Below are 13,937 nucleotides of genomic sequence, written 5' to 3'. Positions count from 1 at the left end.
TTTCAGGTACTGCCTTCACTTTTAATTGGATGTATTTATATACAAGAAAATAATCATATAATGCTTCCCCAATATCATTACTTAAAGAGTCATCATATTTTTAAAAATCTTTTATGCATGTAGATACAAAACTTTAAACAGTAGGACTGAACCTTTCCTAAGTCCATTGCTAAAATCTATTTTTCATCAATAATAAAAAAAAACACGTTTTCATAGAAGCCATAAGCTCAAGCAAAAAATATGATCCTAGTTTTTTGTACTTGTCTCACATGCATTTCACTTGAATTAATGTGATAAGTTTGATGATAGAACCTTTGAATTATCTTGGACATTATCCTTTTAAAATTGCAATAACTTTACATCCTACACAAGCCCAAAAATTAAAAAGCATGTTTTTAAAAATAAAGTCACATTTCATACTTTTAAAAGTTGAGACTTTATCACATTTTATCTCACAATGAGCAACCTCAAAGGAGCATCCAAGAGTGTTTGGGTCCATGACCACATCTCAATTCAAAAACCCACTTAAAGAACCAGCAACATTTACATTTAAAAAATGTGTAATCTAAAAAGTGATTAAAACCTTTAATCAATTATTACACCTAGGCTACAATATTTGCCTCTGAGATGTAGCAGTAAAGGTCGGCTATTAAGTACTGTATAACATGGAAGTGAAGTACTTCTAATTTGTATTTCAATAAGCAAATGTACTGAGTGACATCCCTACACTGTTCCTTGTCATTGTTGTTACATATTGCCCTGCTTCCTTGACCTTCAAGTCTTATGGCCCAATCCCTCCAACCTCTTCTCACGCTCCACAGACCTCTGCACAAATAGAGTCATAGCTCACATCTTATGAGCTCTGACAAGTGCACTTCTCTGTCTCTCCCTCCAACACACTCTTACAACCATCTTTACAGATGACTGTGTGACAGAATTGCAAATCTAAGCCATTTATAGGATTATGATTTAATGGTTAATGTATGTGTATGAGTTTTTTTACCATGGGGTGTTGGACACGACAAGGATTCAAATCTCTCTCACAAACACACTTTGTTTCCAATGACATAGTACTTAAAATAAGCTAAATATTTCTTCAAAGTAAAGAATTACCTTGGGAAAAACTGACTGAGAGTGGTGTCTCTCTTCACAGCCAGGCCCATGAGTCAGGCTGGAAAAGACACTAGACCCCTGTCTCATCTCTGCACAGAAGTAATAAAAAAAATGCTCACAGCCGCCAAAAAACATCCCACTAACCCCACAGGGACTGGGCTTAACTCGGGCACAAAGGACCTGGTTATATTTCACCGTAGGATGGCCTTTGTGCCTCTGAATCAACTAACACTGAGGCTGTGTCTCCTTCCTCGTCCAACCTGTCCGTCTCCTAAGCTGACAAGCAGGTCTTATTTAGGGAGAAGCACTGAAAAAGTCCACTGGGTGTTTGATGGATTGTGTCTGTACACACACGCACAGGTTTACACATGGACACTTTCCAAATGAGAGCTCACTGGCAACAGATTTCTCACACTAGAATTGTAAGAGGGCTGGATTTGGGGGGAAAGAGGAGGAGGGTGTGGTGGTTGTGGTGGTGGTTGGGGGGGTCTTTTCAGTTCCTTTTTGGAGGCAACAATAGTCTTTGTCCAAGATCCTCCACCATTCTTATTAGGGTTACCAAGAGGAGGAGGAGGAGAAAGAGGAGGAGGAGGAGAAGGGGCATGCAGGCGGAGGGCAGTTTCTCCATAGTAACAATGACAAAACAAGCCAGTTCAACACCAGGCAGGCAAAAGGGATGACTGCAGCTGCTGAACAGAAGCACACATATTTTGTCCGCGCGGAGTGCTTCTCACATAGAGAGAGGAGGAAGACCTGTTGAGAGAGGTGGAGATCTATTGGAGTAAAGAAGATTCCCAGAGCTTTATGAGAAATTGCCTGTCAAAGAAAGTGCTGGGAGGCAACACGTGAGAGGGCAGACACTTACACTGTACCCTCCCAGCATGGACCGAGACAGTCACAGCGAGGATACTTTGTCCACCATGGTTCTGGAGAACATCAAAAACAAACTGATTCATGCCTTCAGGGCGACAGGAGAGTCCAGAGAAAACCCTCAAGACTCTGGATCCACTGTCAGACCCGTAAGCATCGGCAGGAGTTACCAAGCCAACGAAGAGCTGCGTAGGGCGCAGATAGATGGAGCGATAACCTGGCTGAGGTCTGAACTGGTGAGTTGCCTTAAAGATTTTACACGTTATTCCTTTTTCCCTTTGTAGTTTGCCAGTGTTGTAATACGTTTATACAGTACAAATACACTGATTCAAAAAAATGTGAAGGAAAGATCCATTCTGAATCCACTTTTACACATTTTATCTTCAAATATGCTGATTCATATACTTTCATTGTTGTCATGCAGCTGGAGATGCGCTCACAGGACCTACAGCTGGCTCAGACACTACTGGGGCTCAACACAGAGATCCAACGATTGAGGAGGGAGAGTTTCGGAGGTGTGGAAGTAGAGGGGGAGGATCAGCAGTAATCGTCCCCAGAAAAGAGACCTTTCTATGGGGAGAGAATAAAATGCCCTTCTTGGAACCCAAGGTCCTAATGCCACTGAACAGAAAAGATTGAATGAATTGTCATGGCTCATTGTAGTAAAATGGGTCATGGTAAAACTAGACACCAGTTGAATGTGAAGTAATTTGGGTAGAGGAGAGTTGAATGAGCATGCTTTTGTGTAATGCTGGCATTGTTTTTTACTAAATATTTTGCACTTATGCAGAGTTGTACTAAAGAAACCTGTATGTTAATGTTTTGATAGGTCATAAAACAAGGCCGTATGAATGTAAAGCTGAAATAGAAAACCACTTTGTCCAAATTCTATGTTGACATGTTTTGTGATTTGACAATAAATACAATTTGCACCATAAGTGATTTCAAATCTTTATTTTGATGGCATCCTATAGTAGAGCACCTGTTTGAATTTCAGGATTGTTTGTTATTCCATGACTCACACTCAACATACAGTAAGTAGTTTATACAATTTAAATCCTATACACAAACAATCTGACCCAGTTAATATTTAAACATGTTATGATTTACAGGTTGGTTTCATAGGCTAGTAACTTAAGTGTCCTAATAATACTTTCTCAGAGGTATTGAAGAATAATGTCATATTGTCACCAGAATGATTCATCCCTGCATGTGAACAATAACGAACCATGAACTCCAGGCTGCCCTGTAGCTGCATTGGATCCGTTCTGCATGCCGTTTACAGTCATTTAAGGTCAGTGAGCTTTCAGCACAAACACATATTATAGAGTGTATTTTTTAGATACATCCATACATACAGTATATAAACCTATACAATTTAAATCTCAAAACCAGCTTTGATGTGTCACAAGAAGCTGTTAACATTTAATTGAATCTATAGAGAGAAGAAAACTTTCTCACACAAACACACAAACACAGACACACACACACACACACACACACACACACACACACACACACACACACACACACACACACACACACACACACACACACACACACACACACACACACACACACACACACACACACACACACCACACACACACACAATGCTACACAAAGACATGAATGAATGCCTTTAGGTCAAATTTGATACAGGACTTATTATATCCTTCGTCACCTTTCCCACCTTACTAAAATAAACCGTTCTTTAGATATTTTGGAAAAAAATGAATTAGAAGAGAAGATTTGATAGCTAATACTCTTTTTCATAAAATAGCTTTGTTAGCTTAGCTTAGCATAACGACTAAAAAACATGGGCAAACAGCTAGTCTGGCTCTATGGAAATCAACAAAATCCACCTCAAACACCCTTCATTGCTGACAAAATAACAATTTACCACATTTATTTGAATCTTTACAAAAAATGAAGTCAACATGCTGGCATTCAAGCTAGCTCTTCCCTCGGTTTCCTGTATTGAACTCTTCGCCAGAAGCAAATAAGTGTATTGCCACAAACATCTAACAGTTCTTTAGAATTTAACCTGTCTGAAATGGTTTTGTTTTAGTTTACAGTATCATATTTTCCCCAAAAGGAATAAAGAAAGAATAAATAGTCAGCTAAAGAACACATCAAAATGGCTTTAAATGAAGGGGTTTAAATTATACAAACAATACATAGGTTTTTCTTTTTTCCCCTCAAGTCCAGTCATCCTCTTTGCTTCTCTCAAGAAAAGCAAGCTACATAAAAGAAGTCAAATTTATGGTGGGAAAACAGCAAATGTATTTATTTTTGCTTCATCTTGTCTTTGTTGACTGCCTAAATATAGATTTGCTGACGAGAGACTTTAAAAGTTAAATTTCTACTAATTTTCAAGGCACAGAGCTTCTCCTGTTGAACACCCTCTTTGATAAAACCCTTGAGTAAAGGGATGGAGGTGTCTTCAGACAGGAAATAGAAATGCCCACCCCTCCTGAGCCAGAGGAGTAGACGCTGCCGCTTCCTTGTTCACTCTCAGAGTCCCAGTAGCTGCTTTCCTCTTCCTCCTCTGCTTCTTCCTCATCTGTTTCATCCCCTGGCTCCTCCTCTGAAAACTCCTGCTTCAGCTCCTGGATGCCGGAGTGAAGATCCATCAGCTGGCGGATCAGAACTTGGTCCTGGGAACGCATCTCCATCTGCAAATACAAATGGAAAAGTTCAGTTCTCCTCTTTTTGCTAATACTTTCATTGCTGGAAAATCTGAAACTTCAGTTTCTTGCATTTTCTCTGATAAAGCTGAGCAGGTTCATGCTCAGTGCCACCACAGTCGTTCCATTTGAGTGTTGCCTTCTTTCAAATGCAAATGCTGCCGTTCTTTTTCTTCACTTTTTCAAAAAAGGCTGTCTAATTGCCAGCGGTGAAAAATAAGATATTCTGAATTCCACAAACTTCAGAGTCCAATTTTGTCCTAAGGAGAGAGGAATGTCCCATACAAAAAGCCATCTGGGCAGATCTGCATTTCTTTTCTCTTTAATTACTGCACCAGACTGAGACTGAGCCCCGGCTGAAAGATGCTGGTTTTACCTTTGTCCACACTTGGAGAAATGAGAGAAGAAACCTGGAATCCAGCCCTTTTCACGAAGAATTGTACTGGGCACTGTCTTTGTGTGTGTGTGTGTGTGTGTGTGTGTGTGTGTGTGTGTGTGTGTGTGTGTGTGTGTGTGTGTGTGTATGTGTATGTGTGTGTGTAAATGTAATGTCTAAATCAAGAGGGTTTTATGTCAAAAGGGGCCATCTTTCTGGCTCCTTCAAAAATGTCTTGGAGGAAACACAACATCTTGGAATTTGAAGAGGTGATATATACAGGGCTATCTCTGTGCTGTATTACAGCCTCAGTTTAATGGCATTTTAAACACCAAACAGCAACGTTTAATCCCTCATGAAATTGCTAAAACCCCCATAGGTTTACTATTGGTCAGTGCAAGGGGAAAATACATGGTAAATTGGTGTGTTTTAAAAAAAAATGTTTTTAAAGAAAACAATCTAAGACACAACAATCTTTCTTTAACTGTACTTTCTGGATTATCAGGATTTCTCTAAGTAAAACAAGGATTCTGCATTAGGAATGATCTTATGGTGTTATTTCTTCTTAGTTATATGAGGCAAAAATACACATATATTGTGCCCTATCCAAAAGTGACAGTAAATTCAGCCATGTCTTCCTTTCTTGGCACAAATTATTTTTGCCAGGTATGATTGATTAGATAATAAAGTAATTTCATTGATAAAAGTAGATAACCTGGACTAACCAGCATTTGAATAGGTGTATGAAGGATTCATATGTATTCTAGATTAATGGAGCATGAGGTGAGATTGTTTTATTAACTGCTGTTGCCAAGCTCACAAAAGAGCTAAGAAAATCATCAAAAAATGTGCATTTCTCTGACAACATGGTAAACTCATGTCATGTGATATTCAGGTTCAACATCATATTCAACACCATGTGACTTTTAGCTGTTAATTCATTGCTGTTACAAAGCAATATCTGAAGTAACTAAGCAGGAGGATTCAGATTTTACTACACATGGTTTTCTCCTTCTCCTCCGTGTCCTCTATGTTACCATGACAAACTGTCCGGGTGAATGCACTAAATGCCAAGTGATGTATTAGACTGTCACAATGAGCTGCACAGTTACTGACAGAGGTGCAAACAGAGACACACACACACACACACACACACACACACACACACACACACACACACACACACACACACACACACACACACACACACACACACACACACACACACACACACACACACACACACACACACACACACACACACCCCTTTGACCAGAGAGAATGGTTTGAAAGGGGTTGACATTGTAACAACATGACCTACATGCATCTCAGAAACAAAAACGTAATAACTTCCCACAAAGAAAAAAACATTCAGGATGCTCCCGGAGGTCATCTTGTGTGGTGACCAAGGTCTTGACCTTCGGCCTAACGACCAATAAAGTGCTTTTACATTGTTATTTCCCTTTGGCTGAAAGATTCAATTCAACACTGAAATTCACAGCATGTCAAATTCCACAAAGAAATATTTAGATCCTTCAACTAAAGCACTATCACGATGTAAAAATACCAAAAATACTGCATTTAAGGGAGTCTTTAAAAAAAGTCCTTATACCTAAATGACACAACTGATTGTTTGACATTGTTTGCTTCTTAAGGTGAAAGTTCATGCAATATAGTGACTTGATCTTGTAAAAGATTGTGATTTGTGGTTACAATAAGATTGTTTTTTTTAAATACTTCATGACGTAGTGTGTTCATTGTCAATGTAGAAATGTAGTTTGGTTCGAAAGTTAAAATAACTTAACATTGTGACGTTTGGTTTAGTTTGATAGGCGAGCCCTACTTCATTATTATTGCTTGCTCATAAAGACATGTTTATGTTTAAATGCTACAAGAGAAGGTTTCAAACTATGAAGAGACGTGAGCTTAAAGGTGAGCTAAACATAAGAAAGGAACTGCATTCTGCTACTTTATTCAGAAGTTAGTGAAGAGAGGCCCCCTGGGTGCATCACAAATCACAGGAGAGTTATGGCAAGAGTAACAAAGATAAGGTAACAGGATGCAGACCCGGAACTCATGGATGTAGGAGAGGAGGACTTCTGCCTGTCCTCCAACTAGAAACCAACACGCACCACACTCAAAAATGTACATTTAACATGTCATAAGGGACTGCCACTTTTCTCTTTCACAAAGTATAAATATTGTGTGATGTCACATGTCGAGGATCTGGGTAAAGACAGAACCTGCTTGCAGTCTGTGGCTCACAAAACCCAGAAACCTCAGTATTGAGAATGTATATCTTCATCACAACTGAAAATAAATCAGCTTTATTATAACCTTACTACTTCGTTTGGACTCCTTGCTTCATAGAGAAATACTAGAACACAACACTTCTTATCCCTATGTTGACATTGTTGCTCTTTGTACTACTAAAGCTAACTTCCTCCTTGACTCCAGTCACAACAACTACGGGCACTAGAGCTCTCCTTCTAAGAAAAGAAAATTGGGGCGGTAATAAACTGCTCGCTGAGACGACAATTACTGTGGTTTTAAATGAGGCTGGCTTGAACTTTTTTCTAATTGTGTTAACCGCCAACTGCAAAATGATGATACGTGAAAAAAACAAAAAACATTAAAGAACCACAAGGAGAAATAATCTTCTCACTTGTGATGTTACATCAATGCAAAATAGAGGTAAACTGTTGTTGTTTAAGTGTATTTAACTAAGCAAGAGAGCATTTAATTGTTCATCTATTAAACTTTGCAAAATGATATTAAAAGTAATGTATTTTTATGCAAAATTCCCCATCATCTTAATTTCTGGAGCTCCCAAGGCACTGCATGTGGATTAATTTTCAAAAATAAATACATATCTGATACACCTCAGAATTGGATACCTAATAAAATATAACATAATCTGCTACTAAAAAAACTTGCGATCATTGCTTTAGTCTTACCAGTTCCCTTCGCAGCCAGGCCAGTGCGCTCTCTATGTCCAGTTTTTCAGCTTCCTCTCCAGCTGTGTATCCCGCCCCGCTGCGATGATCCCTGCATGCACTCTGCCCTGCTGCCTTACTGTCATCAAAGGTGGAGGTTTTGCAGGAGAAGTCCCGCAGTCTGGTTAGGACGACTTCCATCATGTCAGGTTAGTGATATCCTAAATATGTTTAACTTTGTTGCTGCTCTTGACCCTCTGCTGTGTGTTCTCAGCTGCAATGCAGACACAGCCTCGTCTGATCCCTATGTCTCCTCTGTTATGAGATCCCTCTCAGTTCTGAAGACTTATGAGAAACTCACCCTCTTTCTCTCTTTCATCCACACTCCTGTCTCGCCACCCCCCTCTATGCTCTCCGCCTGTCTCTCAGTGTAGAGTGTGAATGTTGACCAAGCAGGTCTGACGTCAGTGCATTGTCCAGATGTCTGAAGTGGAGTTGTTTACCACAGCTTTTTTTTAAGGGGCAGAGGTCGTTTATCAGACTCACAAACACAAACAAAAGGATCATTAAGATGGAAAGGAGACTGGCAGCAGTGTCCTAGGCAACAAGAGTTGTGTATCTTTAAAACAATGCTCGCAGTGGTTCGGGTCTGTCGTTTCTGTCCGTTCAAAGAGGATGCAGAGGACAGATTTGTACACACACGCACACATACACACACACACACACACACACACACACAGACAGACAGACAGACAGACAGACAGACAGACAGACAGACAGACAGACAGACAGACAGACAGACAGACAGACAGACAGACAGACAGACAGACAGACAGACAGACAGACAGACAGACAGACAGACAGACAGACACACACACACACACACACACACACACACACACACACACACACTTGCAGATGTAGGGCTTCAGTATAAGTAGGGCTCTCATGAGCTGGTGAGTGGCCCGCTGCAGGGTCAGGATCCTAAGAACAGTGTGAACAGCCATGTGTAACTAACCCTTCTCGTTCCATTTTACTCTCACCCTGCATCCCCTAGCAACCTCACTACATCATCTATTCACACACACACACACACACACACACACACACACACACACACACACACACACACACACACACACACACACACACACACACACACACACAGGCCCCCTTTCTTGCAGACGAAAGTAGTCGCTTTGAAACATTGAGAGCTATTTTGAGAGTCACAGTGACTCCACTTTTAGACCCCATCAAGGAAACAAACGGTATCCCTCTCAAAACGTCTTTTGTGTGACTGTCTCGTGATCTTAATGTGGCTTTTGAAGAGACTGAAGAGCACTGACGTAGGTTGTGTGCACTCTGTCGTCACCACTTGCTTGGTGAATGTGAACTAATAATAACAAAATCAAATTAAAGAAAAGTGGGATTTAGCAAATGAAGACTTTTTTAGGTTCTTACAAATAAGGGACTATCTAAAGAAACATAAAGAATGGGTAAAGCTTTGTTCCCCACCATCTAAAATAGAGCATATTTTCATTTCAACTATACAGGGAACCAGGGACGTGCACAGGCACGGGCTAATGTTGCCCGGGCAATGGCCCGTTTGCCCTTTTTGGCTGACCTGCCCTTCTGGAGGGAGCGAGAGTTTTTTTTTTTTTTTTCTGTTGTGGCCGAATCAACATGATAAGCCCACAATTAGTATTGTAGCGTCTCGCTGCGGGAAACACACCTTGTCAGCGCTGTCATTTGCCCCCAGTCACGTGACTTAGTTTACAATCTGACAGCTGAGAGTAAAGGAAAGCCCTCCGAGTCCCGCCTCATACGGCTAAGGTGATCATACCAAATACCTGCCTGGCTTTGGTGGCCAATCCCCGGGTCAATCTGTCCCGGAAATGTTAAATATGCTTTAAAAACACATAGCAAGGGGAAATACCATTATAACAAAGTTGATGTTTCAATGGCGTGGTGCTTGTTCGCAGCAATACAATTATTGTGGCCTTAGCGTTAGCAGCTTTCTTCTTCTTCTTCTTCTTCTTCTTCTTCTTCTTCTTCTTCTTCTTCTTCTTCTTCTTCTTCTTCTTCTTCTTCTTCGTAATTGCCGGCTAAATTCTGAATGCATAACTCGTTTCAGTGTGGACCACACAAGTGTTTTAAACCAGGTAAGTTTTTATTATTCATGTTCTATATCGCTAAGTGTGTGATTACACATTTTACGTTTTATACATATAATATTTATTATACTGTAGGCTATTGGTGCCGATGCGTTAAGACCGCCTCTAGTGTCGGATTTTGGAAAATTGGGGACTTTACTTCTTCTTGACACCGTCGGTTATTTACAGAAAAACACCTAAATATACTTGTTATTGTGCTTCTGTCTTTTCTTCTGCTCCGTAAACTCCCTCAACGCTCGCTCTCTTCTCTTGATCGCCCTCTCACAAAGGGAGACCACTACACTGTCCCGCTTCATTGTAGGATTTCTGCGTCTGAACCATTTTAGTTTGACCATCTGTTATTAAGTTATGGAATACTAAATAAATAAGTAATTCGGTACCTTACCGTTACTGCGCTCATAAAGAATGATAAGAATAATGCGTATTGAACTGGTGTCATTAATTAGTTAGTTTATTTAAGGTAATTAGTTAGAAGCCCCTTTTCCAGTTTAGAGCAATAGCCCCTCCAAATGTCTGCACGTCCCTGCAGGGAACAGTGACAAAAAAATATATATCATATTTATATAAGTCACTACAAGAGGATCTGGGAGAGAATAATTTGGATATTAAAGAAAATTGGGAATTGGAGATGAATGCAATAATATCTGACACACAGTGGGAAACTTCATTTGAACAGGGTCATAAAGTCACAAATAGCCCCAGTTGGAGGGAATATGGCTGGAAGCTGAGAATTAGGTATTTTAGAACACCACTTGTTATATCAAGGTGGAGTAGTGCTTCGGCTGAGTGTTGGAGGGGTTGTGGCTTACCAGGGGACCACACACATATATTCTGGGATTGCCCAAAAGTATTGGAATATTGGAAAAACATACAAAGAGAAATAAAGCAGTGCTTGTCTATAGACCTGCCGATAGAACCAATGCATTTTGTATTGGGCATAGTACCTGAGGACTTCCTGGAAGATAGCAACACAAAATTGTTGAGGACACTTCTGCTAATTGCAAATAAAGTCATAACGGCCTCCTGGTTGAAGCCACAGCCCCCCACAATAGTTCAATGGAGGGATAGAGTCCAAGAGGTTTATCACATGGAATACACCACTGCAGTTTTACATCTTAAGTCAGAAGCATTCCTCAATAACTGGACCCCTATTGTGTTGTATCTCCACCTTGTATGACTGTATGACCTTTTTGTATGTTTTTCAACTTTGTCATATAAGATTTTGTTTTGATGCACTGCATGACTGATGTGAAAATAAAATAAAAAGAAGTTCAAAAAAAATAAAATAATAATAATAACAAAATCACAGCATATCAAACTGTGTCATTCTCTATTGTTGCATATTGCCATTGTTATTACATTTAATGTAAAACAGATATTTATTTATTGAGTAATGTCAAATAATTGTACTAACAATTGCCATGTTAGTTGTTTATATCATTATAATAATTATAGATTGGTATATTTATTTATAGTATTAGAAAAGAAAACAAGTTTAACAAGTTAAAGTGAAAACACATATTTCTAACATGGTCTAATATGTTTATGTTCATAAAGATAATGTATGGGAAGTGGCTTTATAGGAAGGCCTGAAGGGACAGGATGTCAGTACAAAAGTATTGGCATTAAAACATTACCAAAAGTAACACTACTTGTTTTTCTTGGCTTTTTCGAATAATATTTATTCTATTTTGGGATTATAGGGATGGATATTATAGGGATATAAGGAGGGATTAATGTAGTAAATAGTTAAAGGTAAATGGACTGTGTATATACAGTACAATGCTTTATCCAATCTTTACGAGCTGCTTTACATTCTACAAGTCATGATTAATCCATTCACACCCATTCATACAGAGCAATGTGCCACTTGCTCGAGAAAGATAACATTCACCCACCATGGCCATGCCATCAGGAGCAACTCTGGGTTAGTATCTTGACCAAGGATACATCGACATGTTGCTTAGGGTTAAGGTTAAGAGCTTGGATCAAACCCACAACCTTCCGATTGAAGGACGAGCCATACAGTAAGTACATCATGTAGTGTATATTACTTTATTGTTGCAGCTGGTGATATTGGACTAATTTCTTAAAATCTAATCTTAAGATCTCGAAAATCTTATCTTAACCACTTTGCTGACTTTATTTTGTAATTATTATGCTAAATCTGCAAAGTAACTACATTTATCAAGTAACTGCAGTACATTAAAAAGTACAATATTTACCCTAAAAAGTGGTTGAGAAGTACATCATAAGGGAGCATAACTGAAGAACAGTACTTAAGTGTAAGTATTTTGTTATTTTACACCACAATAATGATGATAATAATAATACTAATAATAATAATCATATTATTATTTATAAGCAAAATAACTAAAATAATTGCATCATTAGCATCCTTGGTTTAAAAAAGCTATTTTTTCCCTGAGATGTGTACCACTCGGGACTGCTGGTTCAATGTCAGCCCCTTGTGGTACAATTTGGAAGCAAACATCAACAAGTGGTTCTCGTTTCAAAAGATCATTTATTCTTGTAGAGGACTTCCCTACAGACTGTGAGCTTGAGAAACATTATAATTACATAAGGACAACATTCCAGAACTCATGTTCAGCACTGTTGGCACACTGTTGGTTTTGAGACTGGGAGTCTGATCTCAACACATGATTTTAAAATGATTTATATTTCTTTAAGATGGAAACATGAAATACAACACGTCCTCATCCACGTTTTAAAACATAAAGAATGTACACTGCATTGAATAATAATTTGAAACTTCTTTCTACAAAAACACTTTGTTCTACAAAAGCTAACCTTTCCAATGTCAAAGGTATATAAATTATGCCTCTTTCTTCTCCCCCATTGAACAAAATACAAGGCAACAAGGCAAAAGTTTACCAATTGGGCACAAGATGTCTCTGGGTTCACTGAAAAGTAAATGATGAGTGTTTGTGAACTCGAGTTTCAAGTTTTGATTGAATGTAACACAATCATGCCTTAGGGTAGCTGTGTTATTTCAAGTGAGCACAGAGGAACTTTCAGCCTTCTGTCAAACAGTAGAAATTATTCTTCACAGTGAACCTCATAAACCCAAGATAATAGACACAAAGGAAAAACAGATATTTGAGTGTTGGAGGACTTAATTATTTAACAATTCAATAAGTCCAGTAAGATTTGTATCCTATCATATCCTAAATTCACATTATGAATATACATTTCGGAATAATAGTATGTTTTTACAATGTCCTTTAGTGTAGGCCTCTAGGTGTATAACAGAAAACACAGAAATAGAAAAATAAAACAATTGAATCAAGTCATGAAACAGACTTATAGATATATGTCAAATATATCTGTATACATTATTATAAATTTGGGAGCAGGGGTTTCACAGGTTCAGGCAAACTTTTGGATTAAAAAGTATATTTATACAAAAATAATGACATTACGTGGTTCTAAAGTAAAAGAAGTAGAAATAGAAGAAGTGTCAGTAGTATACTTATTGTGCGTAATGTCCTGCTTCACAATACTATATAATCAATTCCTGGATTATCATAATTGATGCATAAATGTGTTTATCACAGTTGGTAAAAGTGTCATTTATTGAACGGTATTAGTTAATGCTGCTGGATATTTTGGCTTATAATTCTAAGTGTTTATTTAGAAGTTAATATATGTTTTACCTAAAAATATAAATCTATAACGTAAAGTAACTTAAGCTGTGAAATAATTAATAAATGTAGCGTAGTGGAGTAAAATGTAGACTTCAATATTGGCTTTCAAA

The 13,937-nt window shown here is 38.5% G+C and overlaps 2 protein-coding genes across 2 annotated transcripts; one reads left to right on the top strand and one right to left on the bottom strand.

Annotated features, from left to right (window-relative positions):
• The first annotated feature begins 1,787 nt into the window (after positions 1-1,787).
• si:ch211-153f2.3 (uncharacterized) lies at positions 1,788-2,863 on the top strand. Its single transcript, XM_063900000.1, has 2 exons — positions 1,788-2,219; positions 2,408-2,863. The coding sequence occupies exons 1-2, from the start codon at positions 1,995-1,997 to the stop codon at positions 2,528-2,530; spliced, it is 348 nt and encodes a 115-aa protein (XP_063756070.1). The 5' UTR covers positions 1,788-1,994; the 3' UTR covers positions 2,531-2,863.
• Positions 2,864-3,588: 725 nt separating this feature from the next.
• Positions 3,589-8,374, bottom strand: LOC134875494 (protein FAM167B-like). The gene is made up of 2 exons (XM_063900103.1): positions 8,007-8,374; positions 3,589-4,661 (listed from the first exon to the last, which is right to left on the bottom strand). The coding sequence occupies exons 1-2, from the start codon at positions 8,187-8,189 to the stop codon at positions 4,359-4,361; spliced, it is 486 nt and encodes a 161-aa protein (XP_063756173.1). The 5' UTR covers positions 8,190-8,374; the 3' UTR covers positions 3,589-4,358.
• Positions 8,375-13,937: the final 5,563 nt, after the last annotated feature.

The sequence above is a fragment of the Eleginops maclovinus genome, chromosome 13 (genome assembly GCF_036324505.1).
Source record: "Eleginops maclovinus isolate JMC-PN-2008 ecotype Puerto Natales chromosome 13, JC_Emac_rtc_rv5, whole genome shotgun sequence".
In the NCBI taxonomy this organism is placed as follows: Eukaryota; Metazoa; Chordata; class Actinopteri; order Perciformes; family Eleginopidae; genus Eleginops; species Eleginops maclovinus.
This window is presented reverse-complemented; position numbering and strand designations above follow the sequence as displayed.